The following is a 12,781-nucleotide window of genomic DNA, read 5'->3' as shown; positions in this document are numbered from 1 at the left end:
AATATTTTGCAGGCGTAGGTATCTTTGGATTTGAAATAATCTGTCGAAACTTCTTCAAATAACTTTATTCATTTAGTTTTGTGGTTATTTGCACAAAATGTCCTGTTTTACTATTAATATGACATCCAAAATCGCTTTATTGACACTACCGTGTTTAGGTTTAGAAATAAACGGCATCGGAAAATATTTTGCAGGCGTAGGTATCTTTGGATTTGAAATAATCTGTCGCAACTTCTTCAAATAACTTTATTCATTTAGTTTTGTGGTTATTTGCACAAATGTCCTGTCTTACTATTAATATGACATCCAAAATCGCTTTATTGACACTACCGTGTTTAGGTTTAGAAATAAACGGCATCGGAAAATATTTTGCAGGCGTAGGTATCTTTGGATTTGAAATAATCTGTCGAAACTTCTTCAAATAACTTTATTCATTTAGTTTTGTGGTTATTTGCACAAAATGTCCTGTTTTACTATTAATATGACATCCAAAATCGCTTTATTAACGCTACCATGTTTGGGTTTAGAAATAAACGGCATCGGAAAATATTTTGCAGGCGTAGGTATCTTTGGATTTGAAATAATCTGTCGAAACTTCTTCAAATAACTTTATTCATTTAGTTTTGTGGTTATTTGCACAAAATGTCCTGTCTTACTATTAATATGACATCCAAAATCGCTTTATTGACACTACCGTGTTTAGGTTTAGAAATAAACGGCATCGGAAAATATTTTGCAGGCGTAGGTATCTTTGGATTTGAAATAATCTGTCGAAACTTCTTCAAATAACTTTATTCATTTAGTTTTGTGGTTATTTGCACAAAATGTCCTGTTTTACTATTAATATGACATCCAAAATCGCTTTATTAACGCTACCATGTTTGGGTTTAGAAATAAACGGCATCGGAAAATATTTTGCAGGCGTAGGTATCTTTGGATTTGAAATAATCTGTCGAAACTTCTTCAAATAACTTTATTCATTTAGTTTTGTGGTTATTTGCACAAAATGTCCTGTTTTACTATTAATATGACATCCAAAATCGCTTTATTGACACTACCGTGTTTAGGTTTAGAAATAAACGGCATCGGAAAATATTTTGCAGGCGTAGGTATCTTTGGATTTGAAATAATCTGTCGAAACTTCTTCAAATAACTTTATTCATTTAGTTTTGTGGTTATTTGCACAAAATGTCCTGTTTTACTATTAATATGACATCCAAAATCGCTTTATTAACGCTACCATGTTTGGGTTTACAAATAAACGGCATCGGAAAATATTTTGCAGGCAGAGGTATCTTTGGATTTGAAATAATCTGTCGAAACTTCTTCAAATAACTTTATTCATTTAGTTTTGTGGTTATTTGCACAAAATGTCCTGGCTTATTATTAATATGACATCCAAAATCGCTTTATTAACGCTACCATATTTGGGTTTACAAATAAACGACATCGGAAAATATTTTGCAGGCGTAGGTATCTTTGGATTTGAAATAATCTGTCGAAACTTCTTCAAATAACTTTATTCATTTAGTTTTGTGGTTATTTGCACAAAATGTCCTGTCTTACTATTAATATGACATCCAAAATCGCTTTATTAACGCTACCATGTTTGGGTTTACAAATAAACGGCATCGGAAAATATTTTGCAGGCGTAGGTATCTTTGGATTTGAAATAATCTGTCGAAACTTCTTCAAATAACTTTATTCATTTAGTTTTGTGGTTATTTGCACAAAATGTCCTGTTTTACTATTAATATGACATCCAAAATCGCTTTATTGACACTACCGTGTTTAGGTTTAGAAATAAACGGCATCGGAAAATATTTTGCAGGCGTAGGTATCTTTGGATTTGAAATAATCTGTCGAAACTTCTTCAAATAACTTTATTCATTTAGTTTTGTGGTTATTTGCACAAAATGTCCTGTTTTACTATTAATATGACATCCAAAATCGCTTTATTGACACTACCGTGTTTAGGTTTAGAAATAAACGGCATCGGAAAATATTTTGCAGGCGTAGGTATCTTTGGATTTGAAATAATCTGTCGAAACTTCTTCAAATAACTTTATTCATTTAGTTTTGTGGTTATTTGCACAAAATGTCCTGTTTTACTATTAATATGACATCCAAAATCGCTTTATTGACACTACCGTGTTTAGGTTTAGAAATAAACGGCATCGGAAAATATTTTGCAGGCGTAGGTATCTTTGGATTTGAAATAATCTGTCGAAACTTCTTCAAATAACTTTATTCATTTAGTTTTGTGGTTATTTGCACAAAATGTCCTGTTTTACTATTAATATGACATCCAAAATCGCTTTATTGACACTACCGTGTTTAGGTTTAGAAATAAACGGCATCGGAAAATATTTTGCAGGCGTAGGTATCTTTGGATTTGAAATAATCTGTCGAAACTTCTTCAAATAACTTTATTCATTTAGTTTTGTGGTTATTTGCACAAAATGTCCTGTTTTACTATTAATATGACATCCAAAATCGCTTTATTGACACTACCGTGTTTAGGTTTAGAAATAAACGGCATCGGAAAATATTTTGCAGGCGTAGGTATCTTTGGATTTGAAATAATCTGTCGAAACTTCTTCAAATAACTTTATTCATTTAGTTTTGTGGTTATTTGCACAAAATGTCCTGTTTTACTATTAATATGACATCCAAAATCGCTTTATTGACACTACCGTGTTTAGGTTTAGAAATAAACGGCATCGGAAAATATTTTGCAGGCGTAGGTATCTTTGGATTTGAAATAATCTGTCGAAACTTCTTCAAATAACTTTATTCATTTAGTTTTGTGGTTATTTGCACAAAATGTCCTGTTTTACTATTAATATGACATCCAAAATCGCTTTATTGACACTACCGTGTTTAGGTTTAGAAATAAACGGCATCGGAAAATATTTTGCAGGCGTAGGTATCTTTGGATTTGAAATAATCTGTCGAAACTTCTTCAAATAACTTTATTCATTTAGTTTTGTGGTTATTTGCACAAAATGTCTACTTTCCAATATTTCATTATCTCGTTTATCAGACTTTGTCCTTACAAAATGAGCGTATGTTTTTTTAAAGCAGATGCTGAAGCCTGTTTATGATATCCAACTATGGGGATGGACCGCAGCAAACAACTTAGCAATAATTCAAAGATTCCTAAACGAAATAGATGTCTCTTGGTATATTCGAGTGATCTCCATGGGGTCCAGGAAATAGACACTGTTGATCAGACTATCCACAAATCAGCCAAGGGTCATGAAAAATATTTTATCGTTATATCAATGTTCATACCTTCAAAGTTCTTGAAACTACTGGGTTAGAAAGAAGACTAAATAGAATCAAACCCTTTGAGTTAGTTTAGTGCTTTTAAGACAAAACAGAGCTTGTGTGTGTGTACATATTTAACATACTATAGAACTCATGGAAGATTGAAGAGTATGTCTTAGTTTTATATCAAAAACTCAATGAGGTTAATCAGAATTATATTGCTTAATGGTCACTGCTTAACAAATGATAAAGTTTAGAGTTCTAGATAAAGAAACAAAACTAATAGATAAATAGACCTTCACAGAAATTAATCTCATGCTATGGTAAAAACATATATAAATACAAACATCATGCGAATTCCGCGGTATATCAAAAGTGATACGCTTTCGACGAATTTTAGAATTCCATTATAACTGATCAGGGCCGGCTCCATGTCCCTATGGGAGCTCGATAATAAAAAAATCAGAGAAGATTGAGGCATTGTTGGGTAAAAGCTTGAATAGTATGATTTTGTTCCCATTGCATTCTGTAGATATTAGAGAAATGCGAAAATGTCAACGAGGCATTTTAGATCGCAATATGAAAACAAAAAATAAAATTTTTCAGCAGGATTAAGAAAATTGTCATTATGAAAGTTGTCAATGTCGAATAATATTTTGACTATGGAAATTTTGCAAAAATCTATTTGAAAAGGGTTTATTGGCAAAAGTTTATATTAAATTTATGTTTAATGTGCGCCTGTGGATTTTTGGACGGAAATACGCACAAATACAACATAGGAAAAACAAATCGCAAACTAAAATGCATCAGAATATTTCGACAATCTCAAGACATTTCGTCACAAAAAGCAGAATTCCATAAAATCGTTATAAAACGGATTTTAATTTGTTACGTCATTACTAGCTGCAACAATGGATTTTTTCGCTACGTTTTGTCAATAATTGATGCAATTTTACCGAAATATTTTACACTTTATGTAGGTCGTTGACTGTCGACTTCAATTAATTAAAATTAGTACATTAATCATTCAAAATTTATATTCAAACTTGTATGACTATTTTATTATTGCACAGAAATATAAAACGGAAAAAGCAGTTGAATCAAAAACAACTCATTCTATCGAAGGTGCAGAATATGCAAAATTTTCATGGCAAATGGTCCATGTAGTAAGGAGTTTATATACGAAATATTAAATTGCGGAGTTTGAGATATTAATTTTTGAAAATGTGTGTTTTTCAGCTTTATACGAAGCGGAACTTGACTCGTTTAAGACGCCATTTTGTATTGTGTCATGTATAGCGTATCTAATGTTGTAATTAATCATCTACGAGTTTAATTATGTCTTAGTTACAAATTACAATTCCATACTTCAATTCAGTTTTATATTTTATTTAAACCAATTAACTAACTCTTTTTAAAACACTGTTTAGTTCGTATTTTTGACACAGGGTTGGTAACACTATGACGTGTCATTTTCAGTCAGCTATACAGTTGAGAAAGTTAGGTTAGCTTCGGTTATTATTGTTATTATTCTGTATTCTATTTAATATACACAAAATATAACCTCAGTTTTAAATTATTTGAAGAATGCCCCTACGTATAGGTCGTAGAAATTCGTTAGTTTGCAATTTATATTGGGCAGTACTGATTCACACTCGACGTAACCTCAAACTTGATCTTCCAATTAAACAAAACGGAGGGGGCTCTGCAAACCCCCCTTCATATATTTCCATGGTCCAAAAAAAAGGAATTTCTTACGCAGAATTAGCCAAATATATATCAGAAAAAACAAAAATTTATTTTTAGATTTCCTTATGACTTTGAGTTCTGTCAAATGATGAATTGATGAACAACCACGAAGGCAAAAATTTATAGCCACAAGCTCCACCCCATGGTAATAATCCAAATCTCCTGGATGCTTCATAGGCCTGGAGAAAGAGAAAGGGCGCAAAAAAACAAGAAACAAATTACGATGAGGTTCTGTCTAAATAACAGGTGGTGGTAGAATGTTTTCACCAAAAAACTACCCAAGAACAGTTAAATAGTTGCAGGAACGACGCTGTTTGTTGATTTGTGTTGTTAGCCTGTTTTGTATACTTCAACTGACCTTCCAATCCAATTAATTAACTCCATCAAGTGTATTAGGAAATTCCGTATATTGTTAAATTTTCAAAATATTCAATAAACAGCAACGATACGATTATACTTTATTCAGTTCGTTAGAAATATTAATAATCGAATAAACGATAAGATATTTCTAAAAATTAACCAAATCCAACTCTCTATCCATCCTTAAGGTAACAATCAATTTTTCAGTGTCGTTATCCCATTTTGCGTTACCCTTTTGAGGATCCACGGGATGCGGTAACCGAAGGTCGAGAAAATACGTGGGAGAAACGAGAATTAAATTTTCTTTCTGAATTTTCAAATCGATGTTATAATGACTGTCTCCAGGTAAACTAATTGTCACTATCATATCTTCACAACTGGAAGTCGTCGGATTCTTAAATCCCATCTAAAAAATAATTGAGAATACGAGGGTACCGCTATATATTTTAAGACATAATAAAACTAACAATAAAACGATTTCGTTTATGTTCAAAGTGGTTCCCATATGAGAAATTATTTTTACAAACTGTTTCTTAAATTACCATACGCATCAAAAGTATTAGAGCACTTTTTTAAATCATAGATTTAAAAGATACCAAATTTTGTGTCGATATAATCTTTTGATCCGCATATTTTAAGCCTGTACCTGTAAAAAAACATCAGACGCCGTAACTTGTTGCTTGTAAGCTACGTCCCATGCTGGTGTTTTTTTCCAATCAGTTTTAATTTTATTTTCTTCACAACTTTCATCTAGAATTTGTATTTCATCCTGTTCTAACAGTTTTTCTTTACGTTCAATTTTACTGTAAGGATTCACTTTCTTTTTTTCTTCGTTAAAACTATCGTCTCGTGTATCTAATAACAGATATATAAGTAATAAAAACATGAAATAACAAATTATGCAAGCGAAATGAATTTTGATTTTTGAGTTTATAACATCCCGTTACATTTAAAAATTGAGTCAGAACGGCGCTTCTACAAATTATAACGATAATACGATAAACAATACAACAATTAACACATAACTTTTTGTACTCACTTGGACATGGTTTACTTTCCACACAATCTTCAATTTCATTTTCCGAATCGGAATTATCGCGATTTGGGTTGAATAATTCCGCGAGTTTTTGTATTTCATTGAATTCGAAAGCCATTTTGGTGTATTGACAAAACTTTGAAATGTGTCTATGGAGACGTCTTTCATATTATATCGATCTAATAGACATTGACACGAGAAAATCAAAAAATAAAAACCACAACGTCAAAAATATTGAAAGTGAAAAGAACTCTAATATTGATTGGACGAACTATGTCTGTTTGTTCTTCTTAAGACAACTATTTCTTCTTTCTTTTATTCTCCACGTTTCTCCACATATCAAAGTACTTTTAATGGTGGTCAAATGTTGTATAAACAGCTGACATCTATACAGTGGTAAACGCTAGTTAATTCCTGGCGAATCAGCCAAGGAGTTTAGTAATCAAAGTCAGCTTTACCAACAAACCCTGCTCACTTTGACACCTTCGAAGTTCCACATTTTGAATCGCGTGGCTACTACGATCTTGAATTAAGTTAGGTTATAAATGAGAGAGAGCGGATATATCAGCTAAGGGTGGAAGGCTCTGGTCGTCCAACCTGGGGGCTGCGACAATGGACTCGCTTCTCATTTCATGAAAAAACTGAAGAAAAACGATGAAAAAAAGATTTTTCCAACATTTCCGATCTTTACCGACGCTTAAAGTTGCGTCTGGTGAAAGATTCTTTTTGATTCTTTCTGATTCATCAACATCAACAATGTTCCGGCAACGATTTAGCTATAGATTCAATCGAACAAAAAAATTTGGACGGTTTGGATACGAGGGTTGTTTTTAGAATAAGGTACCCAAAGATTTGCAGACGCTAGGCAGGTTTTGACGAGACTGACGTGTAGTTAAGTCCTCTTTATCCCAGTTACCGCACCAGCGGTCTATCTACAACGCTCATTCTTGTATTGGTAACCGTGAAAGATTTGATTCTCATACCAGGTGCGAATTACACTGTGTGATTCGTTTTTTGTATAAGAAAAACGTTAAATTCGTACCCATCTGTGAGAGGTGTGTGGGAAAAAGTGTATTAATCGGTGCAAATAGTGCAAATATTTCAAAAACGAACGTACAGATTTGTTTGAATACTTTCACGACTCCGGCTTAAAGAAGATGATACACCACTTGCAAAAACACAGTGAACTAAACGACGATTATGTCGAAAAATAAAGAAAAGTCTAAGCTTTCCAAACATGTATTGTTCAACGCCAATGAACATGTTTTTAATTGTGAAAATTCGCTTGGAACCTTACGAGTATTTTATAGACAAGCCTCGTACAAAAGCTAGAAAAAATTATGACCATTCATGTGAGTTATACCAATCGCTAATCTTGTGGAGTGATAAAAAACGTTAAATTCGTTCCCATCTGTGTGAGATGTGTGGGAAAAAGTGTATAAATTTGGGTATATAGTGCAAATATTTCAAAAACGAACGAACAGATTTGTTTGAAGACTTCCACGACTCCGGCTTAAAGAAGATGATACACCGCTTGCAAAAACTCAGTGATCTAAGCGGCGATTACGTCGAAAAATAGAGAAAAGTCTAAGCTTTCCAAACATGTATTATTCAACGCCAATGAACATGTTTTTAATTGTGAAAATTCGCTTGGTATCTTACAAGTATTTTATAGACAAGCCTCGTACAAAAGCTAGAAAAAATTATGACCATTCATGTGAGTTATACCAATCGCTAATCTTGTGGAGTGATAAAAAACGTTAAATTCGTTCCCATCTGTGTGAGATGTGTGGGAAAAAGTGTATAAATTTGGGTATATAGTGCAAATATTTCAAAAACGAACGAACAGATTTGTTTGAAGACTTCCACGACTCCGGCTTAAAGAAGATGTTACACCGCTTGCAAAAACTCAGTGATCTAAGCGGCGATTACGTCGAAAAATAGAGAAAAGTCTAAGCTTTCCAAACATGTATTATTCAACGCCAATGAACATGTTTTTAATTGTGAAAATTCGCTTGGAACCTTACGAGTATTTTATAGACAAGCCTCGTACAAAAGCTAGAAAAAATTATGACCATTCATGTGAGTTATACCAATCGCTAATCTTGTGGAGTGATAAAAAACGTTAAATTCGTTCCCATCTGTGTGAGATGTGTGGGAAAAAGTGTATAAATTTGGGTATATAGTGCAAATATTTCAAAAACGAACGAACAGATTTGTTTGAAGACTTCCACGACTCCGGCTTAAAGAAGATGTTACACCGCTTGCAAAAACTCAGTGATCTAAGCGGCGATTACGTCGAAAAATAGAGAAAAGTCTAAGCTTTCCAAACATGTATTATTCAACGCCAATGAACATGTTTTTAATTGTGAAAATTCGCTTGGAACCTTACGAGTATTTTATAGACAAGCCTCGTACAAAAGCTAGAAAAAATTATGACATTCATGTGAGTTACACCAATCGCTAAACTTGTGGAGCAAAAATTACCCTCATGAGTTATAACCTCGAACAGTTACACAATGTTAGTTTCAATTTTACTGTTTTTCAATTACGATAAATACGAGGTATGGAAAAAATTTATTAGGAATTAATCGTAAAATGCTGAATTGGTAACATTTCATAACAATTATAATCAGCTTGAATGTAAATTAAAAAAAAAATACGATAACCTCTTTAATGTGCGTATTTGCATAATAAATTTAATGTCTAGAAGAAGTGTTAGATTTTTTTTAATAATGCAAATTAATGTACCGAGATTTATTATTGCCTGATGGTATATTCAATCTACGATCTGGAACGTTAAATTAAATCGTAATGATTTGTCATTCGGTCTATTTGTGTTAAGTGAAGACCTAGTTTAGTTAATTTACGTTGTAGTGGTTGTGGTATAACTAATAAGTTGATGGGGTGAGTTTAAAATAATAATTGAACAAATACGCAATAAAAAATTATTTAATATGCAAGAATATTTGATGATACAGAATTTTAACGAGAATTGACTCTACTGTAAATAGTTTTTGAAACTTCTACGTCATCTAATTGTTCTAAACACTTTTTTTGGACCCTTTTCACATTAAATCTATAATAACCACCACACTGAATTAATCACGGCTTTAAAAACAATAATTTTATTTGAGTCAGATATAAATAAATCTAAAGGGGCAAGAAAATTAATCAAAACGATTTTTAAATGATAACTTAATGCTAATTAAAATTCCAAATAACATGAAGACCCTTATATTTAACAATTTGGCACAATACGTGATAAATTACAACAGATAATCACTTACTTTAGTTCAATAACCGGCATAGCTAATTGGTCAATTATGTTGACATTAATATTAGTTACATTTGCACTTTATCAAAGTACCGAAACGTCAATTTTATCTATCTTCTAAAAATTATTAAAAGAAACTAATTTTTACAATATACGATAATTTTTTTCAGAATATCTCTTTAAAGCGAATTGTTTCTTTGGCATGTACAACGATCTAAAATCTGCATATCGCGTTAAACAACTTTTTATTAAAAAATCGTTGGAAAAATTTATTTCTGCTATCTTTAGATTGTTTAGGTTGTCCCTGTAAAAGTTTCGGATTGTTAACCATTGGGCATGAGCCGCCCCTGACTCATTACCGAATTTTTTGCATCCTGTTTATAATAATAACATATATGAAGCTTTTTTGAATAGAAAATATTTATTTGTAGATTAAATATGACTTCAAAATTTATCGTTTTTCTTGTGGTACTGGGTTTCAGTATTAATTCCATTTCAACTTATGGGAATTTCAATCCAAAAAGAAGTGAGTATTATCACAAGCACGACTATTCCTTCAGTAAACCACAAAACGCCGCAATTTATATGGTAAAAAGTAGACTCGTAGTAATGCAAATTTAATTTTTTCAGAGCCGAAAATAATGGGAGACTCGATACCATTGAAAATGCTCGATCCCAGGAGAGTTAAATTACAAAAGAAAATTGTTTTATATCATAATTTCTTTAGATCCAAGGTTGACCCGCCACCAGCCAATATGTTAAGAATGGTCAGTTACGAAACGAAAAAAATTTAGTGTAGTAAATCTGATCTCAACTTTTTCAACATAGTTGAGTTGAATTCGTAAAAGAAAAACATGAAATAGAATTCAAAAGATTATTATTAAAGAAAATTTGTAAACTTAAACATATTCACGCATAGTGCACGTGATCAGGATTGAAATGGCCACAGCCGAGAATGTAACAGGACCGTACTCTGCTCTTAAAAAATAATTTGCGGTTTCATCCAGCAAATTAATAATATAAATTATAAATAATTATGCACAATTATTATTACAAATATATACAATGTAAATATGTAGTTTGGAATAGATATAGAGTGAACGGCCAAAATGTAGAACACATTCATTTATTAATAAAATTCGAATTTTTATGGTTATAAATAGCATCTTATTGCTAGCACCAAGAATGCTTACTTTGTGGATATTATGGTGGAATCCACCCAAACCTTAACCCTAGTATGTCCAACCTTTACCCCTGTTTCATGCAAGTAATAAATTTTCTTCACGAAATTTCTCAATTTTTCTAAGATATTTTCACCTTCGCACAATTATTTCTACTTTTTCTAATAATAAACTGTTCCTTGTTGTCGATCTTTTAAAATTCGAAAGTCCTTATCTTCGTTAAGTAATCTCAAAACTTTATCTGTTTCTTCTGAAGGCGCTAGTGTAGAAATTCTTATATTTTTTTAAAGTAAAGACCTAGCTAATGTCTTCGATCATCATTCTCCGCAACACAAACTATCTCACTGCAATACTATAATACGTTGCCGTCCCTGTACTACACCTAATCTAACAGCTTCTGCGCGAGTTTCCCCGGGTTATTCACGTGCTGATCACGCACTGATCATTGTTTTCGTTTACTATTTTTCTTCGATTTATTTAGTATTATTTGATTAGTTTACAATGTTCTTTTATATAGAAATATCATCACGGTGCCGCAAAATCTGCTCAGAGATGGGCAAATGCCTGTAAATTTTTAATTCACGATAACGTAGTAGGAAGATCCATACAAAATTATGGATCATGTGGACAAAATATTTTCGTAGCTACACAGAAAGTTCCATGGTAAGGTAACATCTAAAAATATATCGATAATATTTTTTTCAATTTATAGATTCAATTTGATGCTTTTCATCGTAGGTTATTTGCTATCGACACGTGGTGGTCGGAAAAAGATCTATTTAAATATGGCAAACGAAACAACCTTACCACCATAGGACATTACACTCAATTGGTTTGGGCTAATACCCACGAAGTCGGTTGCGGTGTTGCAAAATGTGTCGTTAAACCCGATAAAACACCTTTCAATGCGAATACTTTTTACAATTACGTATGTAACTATTGTCCCATGTAAGTACATTAAAAGAATTTTATATTTTAGTTTGACATTTCAACATTTTCGAACATATGAGGTGTAAGTGCATCCCATCTCTAAACTTCGAAAATATATTTTTGTAGTTTCCTGCAATACTTAAATATAATTAACGTTCATCGTTAACAATAGAGATGGCGTGGTTAACAGCGTTAACATTACAAAATAATAATAGGTAGAAGCTTTATCGTAGAGTTACATAAAATTATTTTCTAGTGGAAACTTTCCTGGTAGACTTGGTCGACCGTACATCAAAGGAACTCCTTGCAGTTTATGTAAAAAACGGTGTCAAAAAAAGCTTTGTAAAAGTACTTGCAATGCCGCTGATCAATTTACCGACTGCAAGAAGCTGTATAAAGCATTTCCTACATGGTTATGTAATACCTATAATACAACCGAAGGATTGGAAAGAAGAAAAGGCTGTTTAGCTACTTGTACTTGTAGACGTAATATAAATCATTGAAGAAGCTTTTTTCTTTTTTACATCGTCCATTCCACTAATACAACCAATTATATAACAGTTGATCTGTATTAGATATAAAATTCAATTATAAAAGTTTAAATTGTAATATTACATAAAAGATATTCGAAGGGTATTGTGTACGACGGCAGGGAGATGGCGGAAACCACAGATGACACAGAACAGATGACAGTTGACGGATGGCACAGAGTACACGATAGTTGACAGGTGACAGGATGAAATCATTTCCATTGACGTTGGCATGCAAGATGGCGCACTCCCTCACTCCTTTGACGTACTTTCGTTCCGGAATCTATTTATCTACTTAAATTTTTCTAAATTCACTGTTATGAACCTATTAGTATTGGCCTTGTTCAAATTATAAAAATAAATTTGAATTACCTGAAATATTAATAATCAACTGATTAAATCCAGATGTAATATTAAAACGAAAGAAATATAAATAGATGGTTTT

At 32.2% G+C, this 12,781-nt stretch overlaps 2 protein-coding genes across 2 annotated transcripts; one reads left to right on the top strand and one right to left on the bottom strand.

The window, feature by feature from the left end:
- Positions 1-5,530: 5,530 nt before the first annotated feature.
- On the bottom strand, positions 5,531-6,536 carry LOC130441786 (dynein axonemal assembly factor 6). The gene is made up of 3 exons (XM_056775574.1): positions 6,422-6,536; positions 6,029-6,237; positions 5,531-5,788 (listed from the first exon to the last, which is right to left on the bottom strand). The coding sequence occupies exons 1-3, from the start codon at positions 6,534-6,536 to the stop codon at positions 5,531-5,533; spliced, it is 582 nt and encodes a 193-aa protein (XP_056631552.1).
- A 2,570-nt stretch (positions 6,537-9,106) lies between these two features.
- LOC130441504 (cysteine-rich secretory protein 1-like) lies at positions 9,107-12,315 on the top strand. Its single transcript, XM_056775220.1, has 6 exons — positions 9,107-9,325; positions 10,127-10,221; positions 10,326-10,462; positions 11,394-11,539; positions 11,615-11,824; positions 12,063-12,315. The coding sequence occupies exons 1-6, from the start codon at positions 9,321-9,323 to the stop codon at positions 12,307-12,309; spliced, it is 840 nt and encodes a 279-aa protein (XP_056631198.1). The 5' UTR covers positions 9,107-9,320; the 3' UTR covers positions 12,310-12,315.
- The last annotated feature ends 466 nt before the right edge of the window (positions 12,316-12,781 follow it).

Source organism: Diorhabda sublineata, chromosome 3 (genome assembly GCF_026230105.1).
Source record: "Diorhabda sublineata isolate icDioSubl1.1 chromosome 3, icDioSubl1.1, whole genome shotgun sequence".
NCBI classification, from domain to species: Eukaryota; Metazoa; Arthropoda; class Insecta; order Coleoptera; family Chrysomelidae; genus Diorhabda; species Diorhabda sublineata.
Note: the sequence above shows the minus strand (reverse complement) of the source record. Positions and strands in the feature narration are given on the sequence as shown.

Excerpts from the sequence above, each read along its gene's own strand:
- LOC130441786 (XM_056775574.1), bottom strand. The coding sequence starts at position 6,536 with ATGGCTTTCGAATTCAATGAAATACAAAAACTCGCGGAATTATTCAAC. Across the intron at positions 6,238-6,421 it reads GGAAAGTAAACCATGTCCAA|ATACACGAGACGATAGTTTT; the intron begins GTGAGTACAAAA and ends ATCTGTTATTAG. Across the intron at positions 5,789-6,028 it reads CGTCTGATGTTTTTTTACAG|ATGGGATTTAAGAATCCGAC; the intron begins GTACAGGCTTAA and ends ATTATTTTTTAG.
- LOC130441504 (XM_056775220.1), top strand. Across the intron at positions 10,222-10,325 it reads GAATTTCAATCCAAAAAGAA|AGCCGAAAATAATGGGAGAC; the intron begins GTGAGTATTATC and ends TAATTTTTTCAG. Across the intron at positions 10,463-11,393 it reads CAGCCAATATGTTAAGAATG|AAATATCATCACGGTGCCGC; the intron begins GTCAGTTACGAA and ends TCTTTTATATAG.